General features: G+C 36.3%; 3 protein-coding genes across 3 annotated transcripts; 1 reads left to right on the top strand and 2 right to left on the bottom strand.

Moving 5' to 3' along the window:
• Positions 1–600: 600 nt before the first annotated feature.
• On the bottom strand, positions 601–4,842 carry LOC129293541 (probable prolyl 4-hydroxylase 12). Its single transcript, XM_054931555.1, has 7 exons — positions 4,568–4,842; positions 3,708–3,824; positions 3,480–3,537; positions 3,301–3,399; positions 1,776–1,833; positions 1,497–1,666; positions 601–1,374 (listed from the first exon to the last, which is right to left on the bottom strand). Exons 1-7 carry the CDS (start codon positions 4,636–4,638, stop codon positions 1,018–1,020), a joined length of 930 nt encoding a protein of 309 aa, XP_054787530.1. The 5' UTR covers positions 4,639–4,842; the 3' UTR covers positions 601–1,017.
• A 953-nt stretch (positions 4,843–5,795) lies between these two features.
• Positions 5,796–7,583, top strand: LOC129293543 (60S ribosomal protein L36-3-like). Its single transcript, XM_054931556.1, has 4 exons — positions 5,796–5,945; positions 6,335–6,439; positions 7,050–7,249; positions 7,379–7,583. The coding sequence occupies exons 2-4, from the start codon at positions 6,338–6,340 to the stop codon at positions 7,410–7,412; spliced, it is 336 nt and encodes a 111-aa protein (XP_054787531.1). The 5' UTR covers positions 5,796–5,945; positions 6,335–6,337; the 3' UTR covers positions 7,413–7,583.
• A 1,435-nt stretch (positions 7,584–9,018) lies between these two features.
• LOC129293801 (protein NLP6-like) lies at positions 9,019–13,037 on the bottom strand. The gene is given in 7 exon segments (XM_054931909.1): positions 9,019–9,301; positions 9,304–9,542; positions 9,968–10,373; positions 10,376–10,906; positions 11,034–11,081; positions 11,301–11,878; positions 12,640–13,037. Coding segments are annotated over 7 exon segments (2,436 nt in total). The 5' UTR covers positions 13,034–13,037; the 3' UTR covers positions 9,019–9,061.
• Positions 13,038–13,627: the final 590 nt, after the last annotated feature.

The following is a 13,627-nucleotide window of genomic DNA, read 5'->3' as shown; positions in this document are numbered from 1 at the left end:
CTTTATTAAAAAAATGTAAGACATTTTTTAAAAAATTAAATATTAAAATATGTAAATTATTTTTAATATTTTAAAGTATAACTATTGTATTTTTTTTAAGATACCCTATAAATAAATTACTTTATATTTATTTTAAATTAAAATATTTTATTAAATAAAAGTAAATATAAAAAGATGATATTAATTTAAAAATAAATAATTAATTTATTAAAAAATAATATTCGATTAAAAATACATTCTATTTTCAAACAGAGAGAGAGAGAGAGTATTTAGAAAGAATAAAATACGATCTAAATCAATTAGTATAACCAACTTCTATACATCTCTTCAGGACTCTTCATTGCAGCAGCGGTCCCTTGACGACCTTGACCATTTTGACGTCTTTCCTTTTGTCTCTCACTATCGTCCGGCGACACTTTGCTTCAGCTGGTTTTTCTTTCCCTCTGTTTTTTTATATCTTTAAAACCTTATAAATTTTTCGATTTGATTATTATTGCAACATAAACCATTTCTGATAAATTAAATGATACCACTTTCTCTTCTGACCAATCCAATGGATGGCATCCTCCAAAGTTACGAGAATAATTACATAAAAGACAATTCGACAGATACAACAAGCAAACAAACAATCTCATTATCTTGCATTGATAATATCTGGAAATGCATATGATTGCAAAAGACCTAATTTCAACATCAGTGTGCTCTTCCAAAATTTGAACTTACATTGCGATATAACAAAAGAAATTCTAAGATTGTATGCCTCGCACCAAAGGAAGACGCACGAAGTTTATTAAAACTGAAAGTAAATCCCATCACTTGAAAACACCTATTCTTTGTGAGTTTCATTGACACTATGCTCCTGTGCAGCTTAAAATTTCTTGACATGATATATAACACGCATAACTCCACATATACTTCTCATAACCTTGGGTGAAAAAGGACAAACAGAGGGAGGTGTACGCAGAAGCTCTAGGGCAAAACGAATCTATGAGCAGAAGTTGAAAATTCAAATTCTGATCAACATGCATTGCAGCTTTTCCTGCACGTGCCAAAGTAATCAGGAGAACCAATCATATATACAGGATTTCTTTGACATTCTCCCATGGCAGCCCAGGTGGCACAATTATCATCCTCATCAGTACATTCATTACCACCATATAATGAGGATGAGATCTTCTCCCCACCAGCCGGTCTGGCATAGAAGAATTTAGTCGCAGACCACATTTCACCCTCAAGGACAGGGCATCTAGCATGTGAGCTACTTTTATCAGGAGATGCGCTAAGGTGAAGAGAGAAAAAAAGAATTGCACTCCCTTTGATCGGCTTCAGATAGCTATCATCACTGCTACAGTCATACCAGCTTGCACTCTTGGGCTGTTAAACGTGTTCAGCATATGATTAAATAGTAAAGACAGGTTCAGAACCAGATGAATAGAAAGATACAGCGCGCAGAGAGAGAGAGAGAGAGAGAGAGGCTAGGGAATGGGCCACCTCACCTCTGACTCAGGGAAGAGAATTTGGCCCCCTTGAGTGACATTTGAGAGATATAAAACAACTGTGGCCATCAAGGATCCGCTCAACTCCAAGTCGGATTTGTTAAAAATGTTGTAATTTTGTCCGGCCCTTTCAAGTCCATAATGCATGACCTGCATAGGCTTGCTGTTCTCTGGTAAACATCATTATCAAGAAATCAAGCCAAACCATACATTAGAATGAGCATCACAAGTTATAGGAAGGTAGACACTGGCCTGGAATGACACTATTAATAGTGATACCTTTAGGAAGGAAAGTCCAAAGTGAAATTCTTTCTTCAATCCTTGCAATAATATCATCCTAAAAACAATTTAAACCATTAACATAACAATATCCAGAGAATTGTGTCTCTGACGATAGGTGGCTGATGAAAAGAGCTTAAAACAACAAGCAGATATGGTTCTGGCAATTGAAGCAAAAAAGGAAAAATACTTTCTTTTGTTTTGTTTTTTTTTAAGATCTTTTCATGTTTTCTATTGCAGTAATTCAAAATACTTGATGTTAAGAGATCAAAGTTCAAAAATATCATACTAAGACTAAGAGAAGTAAAGAACTTCCAATGGTTATGAAAGGCAGCAGGACTGCTATGCATGTAAGCACTCTATTAGAAACCTCAGTTGGAGAGATAAACCGACCCAGGGACTCACATGCTTTGGAAGGATATCACTCATTTGCTTTTGCTCTTTCGGTACTACTGGTTTGAAGAGTCGCAAGAGAGGTGCTTTCATTGGTGGAAATCTTTAGATTGCATTCTTAGGAATTATATTAACCATGCTAACTTAAGTAACTGCTACTTACCTGTTTGATGTTGTAGTTGACTCTAAATTAAGGGAAAAAGAAAAAAGAAAAGGGCACCCTACATGGCCTGTTTTGCTTTTACCCAATTTGGATTTAAACTCCCCTAGGTAAAGAGTTTACATACTTAAAACAGGAATCTTCAGGCTGGTTCTTGGCAATTTGATACCCTAAGTTACCCTCGTTGATATCTTGGAAAATTCTTAAAATTAAAGGTAATAAATAGTACCTCTTTTTGGTTGCCGTTATCTCTGAAAGCCTATAAACACAACCATACAAACTCATCCTTTCTTTATGTTTTCCAAAAGCCAAAAGTCAAAGCTGGTTCTTATCTAAATAGATACTGTTGTCGCAAAATCTAATGCATGCAATCCACAGTTTAAAAAGAATAAAAATAATAATAATAATGGGAAGACGTAGAAGGAAAAATAGAGGAAGTTATACAGAAAAGACAATATAGACTACAAGAGATGATGTACAGATTTTAAAACAAAAAACTCAAGCACAATAAATATTTGACACATGCTCCACTTTGTAAACTAGTGATTACTGGTATTAGAAATGTGGCATATTTGCAAATGGATAGATAAGAAATTAAAGAAAGCACAAGTAACATGAAGAATGTCCACGGATGATAAAGTAAAAGGAATATGACTAATTATACAAGAAATATACATGCTAGCACTCTTTAACAAACTTACTATAGTTCACATAGGGATAACCCAGTAGAGAGAATCTTAGAACAGGAGAACCCATTTTGATTCATAGTGGCTTAAACACACACACACACTAACAATTTGCCATCAATAAAAGATTCCAAAAAATACCAAAAAAAAAAAATCTTCGAAACCTTGAAGTCATGAAAAGCACAATACTTAAAATATGACTGCAAATAGAACCTAATTCGACAATTTTAGAACAAGCACATTTAAAGGGCACCATCCAACCATATAATCAAAAGTTCACACTCACTTCCGTGGTCAACAAAGTATCTGAGGTAAGCTTCTGGTTCATTACATCTCCCTCTAAATGACGATCCACCTCTGAGGATTTTTCTTTCACAGTTTGTGCCTAAGAAAAACAAACAATTAAATTCAAAGTCTAGTCCAAGTGTTATAAGCCAGTATGCTAAGTACAGAAGGGAATAATACCAAGGAAATGAGGTAGTCACACTCCTTATCTGACAAAAAACCTTCGTAGAGAAAGACCCTGTAGCCCAGGGAGCAACAGCAAAGTTTAAAGGCACAAAAAACAGAGATAAACAAGTTAAAGTAAATAGAAGAGTGTATATCTAAACCTGCAGACTGTAGTCTATCCATTCCAAAGAAATGACCTATCACAGAATAATTAACAGAGAAAAGTCTTTAAAAGTACCTGACCTTGGTCGCCAAGAGAGCTGATGAACATGCGTTGGGTCAATTCTGTTGGGATAAACTGAGTGCTCCAATTGTAAAAAAGTTTTCTGGCTCAATTCCTTACTCCTTAATCCCTTCCGGCTGCAAAAGCCAAAAAAGTAATGTAACATTGTATATTAGTAATAGTGACTGGTAGCCGTAAGGAAGGAAATGTATTCTCGAGTGGCAAGAGGAAGAAATCTTTATTTGCGTTGGAAAGCTACAGGGTAAAGGTTCACCTATTTGGACAACATATTGTCAAACCAAATATTCCACAACATATATAGGAATGTTGACATGCACAAGTTAGTACACACATACACAAACAAATAAACAGAACACCTTAGCCGGCCATTGTTATCTCCAATTTATTTACTCCAACAGAAAATCGAAAAAACAAAAACCCGCGAACACATTTATGTAAGACAGTTTTGATTCATGCAGACATCTTCAATTCTCCATTCATGCCAAGGATTTCAAAATGAAGTTAACGCTATTATGAAGAGAACAACTCAACAAGTACACTTGTGTTGACGACATTCTTACCTACATTATATATTAGAGTGATCAAGATAGTATAGTTTATACCATTTGCGGAAAAATATGAAATTTTCACGTTGAAATAGTTATATAATCCTTCTCGAAATATAAACTCCACTTTCACAACTGGACTATTTGCATATCCAAGAAACATCAACAAAGACCTAGCTAAAACAAGATCACTGAGAAAACCATATAGTTCGCATCTAGATGTTTAGTTAATCAAGGAATTCAAATGGAAAATTGTCCGCATTCAATTTCACAGGCAAAATTAACACATGGAGAGAAATGGACAGGCATCTCACCTTTCCGCAAAAAAGCTTCCAAGGTAGCAGGCAAACAGAGAAAGCAAGAACACAGTGATGAGGGACGCCATTAACAATGGCAGGAAAGAAAAGGCCCAGGTAGAAATAGGATCAACACCAGAGAAATAATGCAATTCTATCTTCAAACCTGAAACACGATTTATGATTCGCGTTGGATTTCAATTGCTTCGGGCAAATTAATTGACATCTCGAAAGTTCTTCACTTTAATTCCAAGTTTCCTTTGTGAGGAGAATCTTATTTTGAGGGTAGATTTCAACCCTCCCATTCCCCTTTTTATTTGCCATAAACCATTCATCCGTAACTATTTTTGTGATTTTAATCAGTTAATTAAAAAATTATTCATTTAGTTCACAAATAACTTATTTTATGTTAAGGATAAACCAGTTACTTAAGTTTAATTGAAAGCTAATTTTAAAATTACATAAAGTAAAAATATGCTAATATGCTAATATATTATAATAACATAAGATAATATTAAAAATATATTTCAGATATTAGTACTTATTATCATATATGTTTTATTGTCTTAAAATCAAATAAAATGACTGAAAAACGGCATTTAAGGTACATGTACAAATGTAAAATATATTTATATTTATATTACTAAAACTAAGTAAGTTCATTTTCTCCGGCCCATCAATTAAGTAAGTTCTTTGTACATTATTTCGATTATAAAAATTAAAATGTATTATTTATGATGTGATTAGTTATGAATTTTACATTTAATTTTCTAGTCAGAATTTGTTTCATCTAAAAGGACAAAAAGAAAAGAAAAGAAAAATTATGTGTTTAAATTTCTTTGCCTTTTATCTTATTATTTTTTTATCATATTTATAAATCACTTTTAATATATTTAATATTTAAGAAAAGCTTTAAATTTTATTAACCCAACCTTAAAATTTAATAAGTTTTTAAATTTACCCAAAGGACAAAAAAATTATATTTAATAATTTTTTATAACATTTAATGAGAGTAAAAAAAATAAAAAATAAATAGGAGCAAAAAATTTTATAAATAAAATTAAAATTAATTTTTTTTTTATTTCATAAATAAGAAGGAGTATCTTTTAATTGGGACAACGGAATTGGATTATTTTTGTACTAAGCCTGATTAGTCGTGTCATCAATAAGTAGATCCACAATCAGTAGAACCCTTAAATTAGGTGCTTCTGTGATAAGCCCAAATAAATAACGGGTCCACTAGCCAATAAAAAAGAAAAAACAGAGAGAGAGAGAGAGAGAGAGACTCACTGGCCTAAAAGCTTCCCTATAAAATCGTTGCGAATACCTCAAAACCCTAGATCGGCTCGGACCCTCTCTCACCGTTGTAGCTTGTTACCCTCTCAGCAGCCACGAGGTAAAGAATTTCTCCGCAGTTCTTCTCTTTGGTTCACTATTTTGGGGTTCAGTTTCTAAAATTTCTTCGAAAAGCGTAAGGAATTTTCGATGTAGTGATTTTTTGTTTTTGGTAGAATAACTTGATGTATTGGAAATATTTGATGGACAACTTCATTTATTAGCTCGGTTATGTTGATTTTTTATGATACGAATACAATGACTTCCGTCTACATATGGTTTATGCTTGATTTTTTTTTTTATGTAAAACCATGACTACTTACTTAATGTTTGATGGGATCATGCAATCAAGTTGAAGTATTAATCTTATTCGAGTCTCTTTCCTTTCCTTCTCTTTCAAACCGTGAAGGTTTGTGTTATTCTAAATGGACGTTCTTGTTTTTTGCTCAGGGAATGGCTCCTAAGCAGCCAAGCACGGGTCTTTTTGTGGGGCTGAACAAGGGCCATGTGGTGACTAAGAAGGAATTGGCTCCGCGCCCATCAAATCGTAAGGGGGTAAGCTGTTTTTGATGCCTCAAATGTTTTTCCGTTGTGTGCTTACATTTGAAGTAATTTAAAAGATAGTATATTTGACAGCTATTGTTTACTGATGTCTGATAATTAAGCATCGCCCTGGGGTCTTCTAATAATTACTGAGATGAGATTTGTCTGTTATTAGATGCAATTTCCTGTACAAACCGCATTGAAAGTAACAAATTCTGTCGAAGTTCAATGGTACTCACAGCGGATTGCCAATTTTAGTACCAATAAGAATAGGAATATGAGTAGCACAAATTCTCTTTATATATACTTTTTGTATTACTGCCTTTTTTTACTTTGGTGATATTAACGGATAGAATGCCGGTTGCTCAATATTTGACACCTAGAGGCATATGATGATCCAGCGGAATATTCTAGGAGCAGATGTTTGATATGTCATTTTTTTTGCACTTATGTTTATTTTAGGACATTTACTTTGATTGAGCCTGAGAGTGCTTTGGTTCATGTTACACCTTTAAACTTTGTAATGCCATAGTTTAATTGTATTTATTTTGGAAGTTGATCTTCCTCATGCGATTATCACGTTGTTGTAGCTATTTTGAAATTTATTTTGTGGTATACACAGAAAACAAGCAAGCGTGTCCATTTTGTGAGATCGTTGATACGTGAAGTTGCGGGGTTTGCTCCATATGAGAAGCGTATAACTGAGCTTCTCAAGGTTGGTAAAGATAAAAGAGCATTGAAGGTGGCCAAGAGAAGGTTAGGCACTCACAAGAGGGCCAAGAAGAAGCGTGAGGAGATGTCCAATGTTCTCCGAAAGATGAGGTTATCCCACAATCTTTTAATGCTCTATGCTTGTGTTAATATCATGGTGGATAAAATGGCTGATTCATTTATTTTGATTAACTTGTTTGTAGTTAATACTTTTGCTTATTTTCTCTGTTATTGTGACAGGGCTGGTGGAGGTGGAGAGAAGAAGAAGGCTTAATTTTCCATTTTCACATGAAGCGTTGTGGCAGTGATATCTTAGTATTTGTGTTATTCAATTTTTAAAGTTGAGGACTAGATACTTTTAGAAACATGTTATTGTTTTGAGAAATGAAGAATGGCAAGTGTTCTTGTCTAGTTTTGTTTATTCCAACCAAATATTTTCTGTTTAGTCTGCATTTATTTGGTAATTGATTTCATAGTCCAATTCTTCTGCTTCTGAAGGTCCTCAATATTCTTACTTCGCGGTAATGGTTTGAGCGCTTGAGATGTTCTTGTGAATTCTACTATAAACAGCAGTATAGTAGCTCGATTTCTTTCCACTACTATTCCTATCTATTAAAAAAAACAAAAAGAAAGAGAACTGATTACAGGGATGAGGGATAGAAACATGAGAGGATGGAGCGTTCCAGCGAGCAAACTTGCTCAGATATTTTGGGTTCTTGAACCACTAACGTGTATTTTTGAAGCTTAATCCTCAACATATTTTCCACTAGGAAACTAGTTCAAACTCTTCTTTTATTTGTTAAAATAATATTTGCAAGATAATCGGCAGTATGGCGAGAAGATCCAGACTGCAAACTCTTGCTCGAGTGCGAGACATTATTAATCATAAATAAAGATATAGTCCATGGCCTCGAACGTCTTCTAGTAAAACTCCAATATTTGTCAAATTCATTTCTGCCATGAAACGCGATATAGTTAGAGAAACAAAGCATTAAGTTATAAAGCGTTCAATGAATAGTTCATGATCAACTGTGATTACAATTCCACGACCACGGGATGCTTTAGAGAAGTGACAAATTACATCCATTTTGCATCACCCTTTCGTCGGAGGAGCAACATCAAGTGGACGTACAATAAATTAGAGCATCTCACACGACCAAGCATCCATACAAGAATTAATTCGACTCCCATGGTGCCTTGCAAAGGCGAGCTTTGAGGGAGACACAGAGAGAGGAAGATGGCCTTGGTAATGAAGATACCTCTTTGGCAGTTTACAGATCACTAGCTAACATACTAAAGAGGCCCTGTTAAATGCTTTCATTACTATTTGGCCGTGTCATGTCATGCCTCCAATAGAAGGATATCATCTCCCTCCAATAGGAGGAACTAGCTGATATCCCTTCTTCAGAGAATAAATACCATCCCCAGAAGAATAGAAAGAGGAATTCGAACAATGGATCTAGTTACATAAATTCCTCGTGTCAGCTTCATTCTTCTGTCCAATTCTGCAAGGGTTTTCTTGTGATTTATCCTTCATCTGAACTCCAGTATAGAAATCTAACCTGAAAGTGGACATACACGAATTGAATCTGTTTAAAAACCGTTACGGACAATTTCAGAGAAGGGTAAGTAGTCAGATCCGAATAGTTCGGTTAGTTAATAACCACAGTTCATAGATTGGAAAACTGATTCATTTCTTGTGAGAGGACAGCTTAAATCGAACCGTCCCTAATTATCATTGGCCTCGTTTTCTAGTTGTCATTCCAAACATCTTCGTTTCATCAAAGAAGCAAGCTAAGCTCATTCTACATAAGAATCATGTGTCTTGTATTAAGTGGGATATTGATTGGTTATGTTCTTCTTGTCCCCCCCCCCCTTTTTGTAGTGAATATATCTCTCGAAGGTGAACTTTCATTTGGGGGACTACCATGACACACGAACCATTAGAAGTAGGGTTCGCCCAATCTTCACTTGAGGCGCTCGCCGTTCTAGGTCCTTCAGACATTTACCAAACTCCTGACTGGACCCACTTTTCTCACGTATCCCTGTCTCAGGACTTTGTACCCTTCCTCCTACCAACTGATGTTCTACCTCAGTTTGCCTGTTTGTTTCTGATACTTTGCAAGCATCCAACTCACTCTCTTTCATCTGTGGTTCTGCCAGTTGAGCGCGCTTAGCGAGGCTTGCTGGCTGAACTTGTTTGAAGGCTCAGGAAAGGAACCAACAGCCATGGGAAGTGGACTGGTACTGAGAGAATTCAAACCAAATGCTCCTTCAGCACCTTGGACAGATTCAATGACCCGCTTGAGCTTGGACAGGGAACGATTGACCTTGTTAATCTTCCGAGATGGCCAACGCGATATCCCATGCTGCCTACATATGCGCTTCATGGTAGTGGGGCAAACTGTACAGCAAGAGTGTGTCTGAGAAGAAAAAACTTTATAAAAGAGAGAATTTTTTGAAAAGAAGCCTTCCATCCCAAAACAAGGGGTGAGTTTACAGAATCGTTGGCTCAAAAGAGCTTCCAAATTAATTTGTAAATTTACATGGGAAACCCCCCTGAAAAAGCCGTCTGCTGTTTCCCACAGGGAGGCCATAAGAAAAGCTCTCTCATAAATCCCTGTTAACATTTCTCCACACAAAAAATAAAAAAATAAAAAAAATCTTTTATATGTAAATAAATGAGCAACTATTGATAACGGAAAAACAGTAACCTTTCATATGTTTTGGAGGTACGTTCTTTAATAAATCTATGTTTCAATTAGCAGCACATTCATAGAGATGAAGTAAGAACATTTCTAATAACAATGATTTAGATCACTAACATACCACCAAGACTCTTTGCAGCATCTTTAAGGCTCCCAGCGAAATAATTTTGCAAAACTTCAAGACTAATTGATTTTTCAGTTTTTCCCCGTTTTCTCTCAGAGGGTTTCTTTATGTTTTTAGTCCCCAAAGAAGATATATGATCAGAAGCTCCACCAGCTTTGTCACCAAGATTCCCTCGTCCATTTATATCATTCAAGAATACCATTTGCTGCTCTGACGTATCCAGTGGGACCATCTCCCCCATATTTGGCAAGGCATCAGGTCCATATGGCGATTTAGGAAGTTCGGCAATCACAATAGATTCAAGTCTTGAATAAACCCTTTCACTCGTCGTTTCAATGATTTCAACTGAAAATTCCTCCTCAAGTTCAAAACCAGCAGCTATCTTAAGACCATGAAAATGCTGTGTTTCATTGTTGCTACTATAGACCCCACATAGTCTTTTGTTCTTTTTAATTCTGTGACCTTAGGAGGCAGAAAAAACTCTAATATATAATCATCATTTCCAGTATGAGAGCTTTGCAAACAGACAGCAAAACAGCTGGTTAAGCCAAACAGGAGAGCATAATGTACTAAAGGGTACTCAATTTTGCAGAACCGGGTAATGTTCCCACAGAAGCACATATTGCCAGACAAAAATGCCTTCCCAGCAACCCCTTGGCCTTGTTGCAAGTGATGCTCAGCACAGGCTTCATGGAAACCCCACATATGAGCATCTATGACATAGAATGCAACATCAGTAGTAGACATGCAAACTTGCCCCATGCAACTACCATCAAAGCTGGAGCAGCTTTTCTTCAGGCCACCGCCATTGGCCAGAACACTCCGATGCCTACAGGGAACCCATGTTTGGGCCAGAGGTAATTTATGAGTTTCACAGACCACTGTCAATATCTCCAATATCTCTGCCAATGCATTCTGACGGCTTTCATTACAAATCTGGTTCAAAAGCATTGCCAAGTTATATCTGTGAGAATAGAGGGGTAAGATATACAACACCATAAATATACACACCTTTCAGTATACATCAGATAGGAATATAATATAGTTATAACCTAAAAATCACCTGAGTGAATGGATGCTCCAAAATTTCTGAACTCTTCAGATTTACTGCCTGCAGGAAAAACTGACAGCAGGTGATTAAGGAAATCCCATAAATGTTTATACTCATATAACATGTTCCAACATGCTAGCATCATGAGTATAAAAAGTCATGGATGCTTTGGAAATCAATCTTGAAAATGTATAACCATCACACAGTACACATGAAACTGACACTGCATGAGCAAAGCACAGTACTTGATATGGATAAAAAGGGTGGAAGAAACCCAACCTCAAGAGCTTTGCATATTTTATCAACCTCAGGGGCATAGTTAATCTTCTGAGAAGTCATTATCAACTCCAGAACACCAATACATGACTGCCCTGAAGGTTCAAACACAGGCAAAGCCAAGGTTCCACGAACATTGTAATGTTGAGCATGATTTCGGCGGGGATACTCTTTATTAGAATAATATTGAACATTGGGAGACCATTCTGGTAACTTCTGATGAAAAACACGACCAGGAAGGCCAAGGATTCCATCACTCTCCCCATCCACTGAAAACATGTACATAAGAGAGACTGTTCTATACTGATACAGTCCATTACTATGGGGATCAAGAACAAAGGGTTGCCCTGAAGTTGTAAGGACATACTGGTTCCCGACTTTCACAGGTGCCCAAACCTGAGCCAGAACATTCTGGTCAGTCAATTCTTTGAAGTACCTTAGTGCTTGTGTCATCCTTTCTTTAATGAAACAGTACCCATCTGGAGTTTCTAATGGTAGTGGTGGCAGGGCCACACACGGCGATGAGGTATTTTTGGTCTCCTCATTCTCCACTGGTTTTTCAGCTACTGAATTCGAATTGCCTGAAAACGGTAACTTCAGTCAGAAGAAATGCAGCTGCCCAGAAAAATTTGAAGTTTTGGCACCAAAACCATCGAGCTCAACATAACAGTATATTTAAAATAGAAAAACTAATTTCTGAATGTATAAATACTGCAATCATCATAGTAACGTCTTAAAAATCTAGGCAAAATTTTAAGACCCAATGAACAAGAAGAAAGTATAGAGAGTACTCTGGCCCATAAATATCAGCTTGCTCGAACACTGAAGAAAGGAATTAAAAGACAGGAGTATAAGAACACGAACCCATCAAGTAAAGTCAGCTATGTGGTTTAGTAAACGAAAATAAATATTTTCCAACTTTAATCGCAAAAGCAAGCAACAAGCTTCATTGAATTGGAGAATGCAAAGAAATCACAATCAATGAGACAGAGCTCCATTGCTATTTCATTTATGCTTTTTAATCAAGTTTCCCAGTTACCAAAAATAATTAAAACTTGAAGACAGTAGGGATTAAAATGAAATATATGAAACTTCCCAAAATATACACAGATTGAAGATGCCAAAAAAAAAAAATCTTTATCAACTTTATACTTTGCAAAAATATAATCATTGACCTTCTTATATTTTCAGGTCAAATAAAGCCCGTTTCAGTGAGTGGTAGCTTTTCAATTTACAACCAACTTGAAAAGATGCAAAATAAGCATTAGAAAAAGTCTCAAGAAGATGGATGAAAACTGCAAAATCCATTCAACAACGAATCCAAAATGGACGAAAACCATACAGGAGAGCAATCGATGGACGTCGGAGAGGGCCGAAGTGGCAAGTTTAGCTTGCCCATCATCGTCCAAGTCCGAGAAAAGCCAGAGAGGAGAAGAAGGTTGCTCGGAGGTGGAGGAGATCAGAAAAGGGGACATAGGGTTAGAGGTGAAAGCTATCTGATCTAAAGGCCAAGAAGTCTCTGGGTCGAGGTCGAAATCCATGACAGACCCAGGTTCCTCGGCGGTAGGCTTTGACTGGGGAGTAAGTTCGGGATTTTCGTCCTCGGAATCTGACATTTTCAGGGCCTCGATTTTCCAGGAAAAGTTGGATGTTGTGAAGAGGAGAAAGCTGAGAGGAGTGGAGGAGATTGGATGGGTAAATTCGCCAAATAGCAGCGGGAAAGAGGATGATTCCATTGTTAAAAATTACAACAGCTCCCGCGCCACTTGCAAGTTATGACAAGAAAGATTAAAATATTGAAAAATGTGGGGCACTGAATGCTTGGTCTTTTTTTTTTTTGGAAATGAAAATGGGATTAAATACTAACAAACTAACCAGAATACAAAATAAAGACTGCAAACAAAAAGAAAACAAGCCCTGCAACTTTCATCATCGGCTATACTATCGTGAAAATTCCAATCCCGAAGTGTCATGGCTCTAATGTCTCTCACAATGTTGGAGCAGCAGAAACAAGCAGTTGTATTCCTATTCATCCAATTATAACTTTGAGCACGGTGGACATTGACTTCAATAGTGATATCCTTTAGCCCAACGAAGTTGCAGACGCCTTTGAAGCACGCTAAGTACAGCACATTTACTGGAGCTATGATGTTGATTCTTGAAAAAACCAACTTTCCACTCCCCCTTCGTTTTTCCAAGTAATTCCCACTCCAGTGCTTCGCCCAAATGCTTTGTCTTTTTCATCGCAACATTTTCATTTCAAGCCACTAAGCAAAAAAAAAAAAAAAAAACGCTAAGCTGGCGACTCCCAGGTAGAGAGTACAGATGTT

This window comes from Prosopis cineraria, unplaced genomic scaffold, assembly GCF_029017545.1.
Source record: "Prosopis cineraria cultivar Desert tree isolate PC_DT_omini unplaced genomic scaffold, ASM2901754v1 PC14, whole genome shotgun sequence".
Lineage (NCBI taxonomy): Eukaryota > Viridiplantae > Streptophyta > Magnoliopsida > Fabales > Fabaceae > Prosopis > Prosopis cineraria.
Note: the sequence above shows the minus strand (reverse complement) of the source record. Positions and strands in the feature narration are given on the sequence as shown.

Bases quoted from the DNA above. Each gene is read 5' to 3' on its own strand.
- LOC129293541 (XM_054931555.1), bottom strand. From the start codon at position 4,638: ATGGCGTCCCTCATCACTGTGTTCTTGCTTTCTCTGTTTGCCTGCTAC. The intron at 3,538-3,707 runs GTCAGGTACTTT...CCTGGGCTACAG, and splicing joins CAGCTCTCTTGGCGACCAAG to GGTCTTTCTCTACGAAGGTT. The intron at 1,834-3,300 runs GTGAGTGTGAAC...AATTGTTTTTAG, and splicing joins ATACTTTGTTGACCACGGAA to GATGATATTATTGCAAGGAT.
- LOC129293543 (XM_054931556.1), top strand. From the start codon at position 6,338: ATGGCTCCTAAGCAGCCAAGCACGGGTCTTTTTGTGGGGCTGAACAAG. The intron at 6,440-7,049 runs GTAAGCTGTTTT...TGGTATACACAG, and splicing joins GCCCATCAAATCGTAAGGGG to AAAACAAGCAAGCGTGTCCA. The intron at 7,250-7,378 runs GTTATCCCACAA...TTATTGTGACAG, and splicing joins AATGTTCTCCGAAAGATGAG to GGCTGGTGGAGGTGGAGAGA.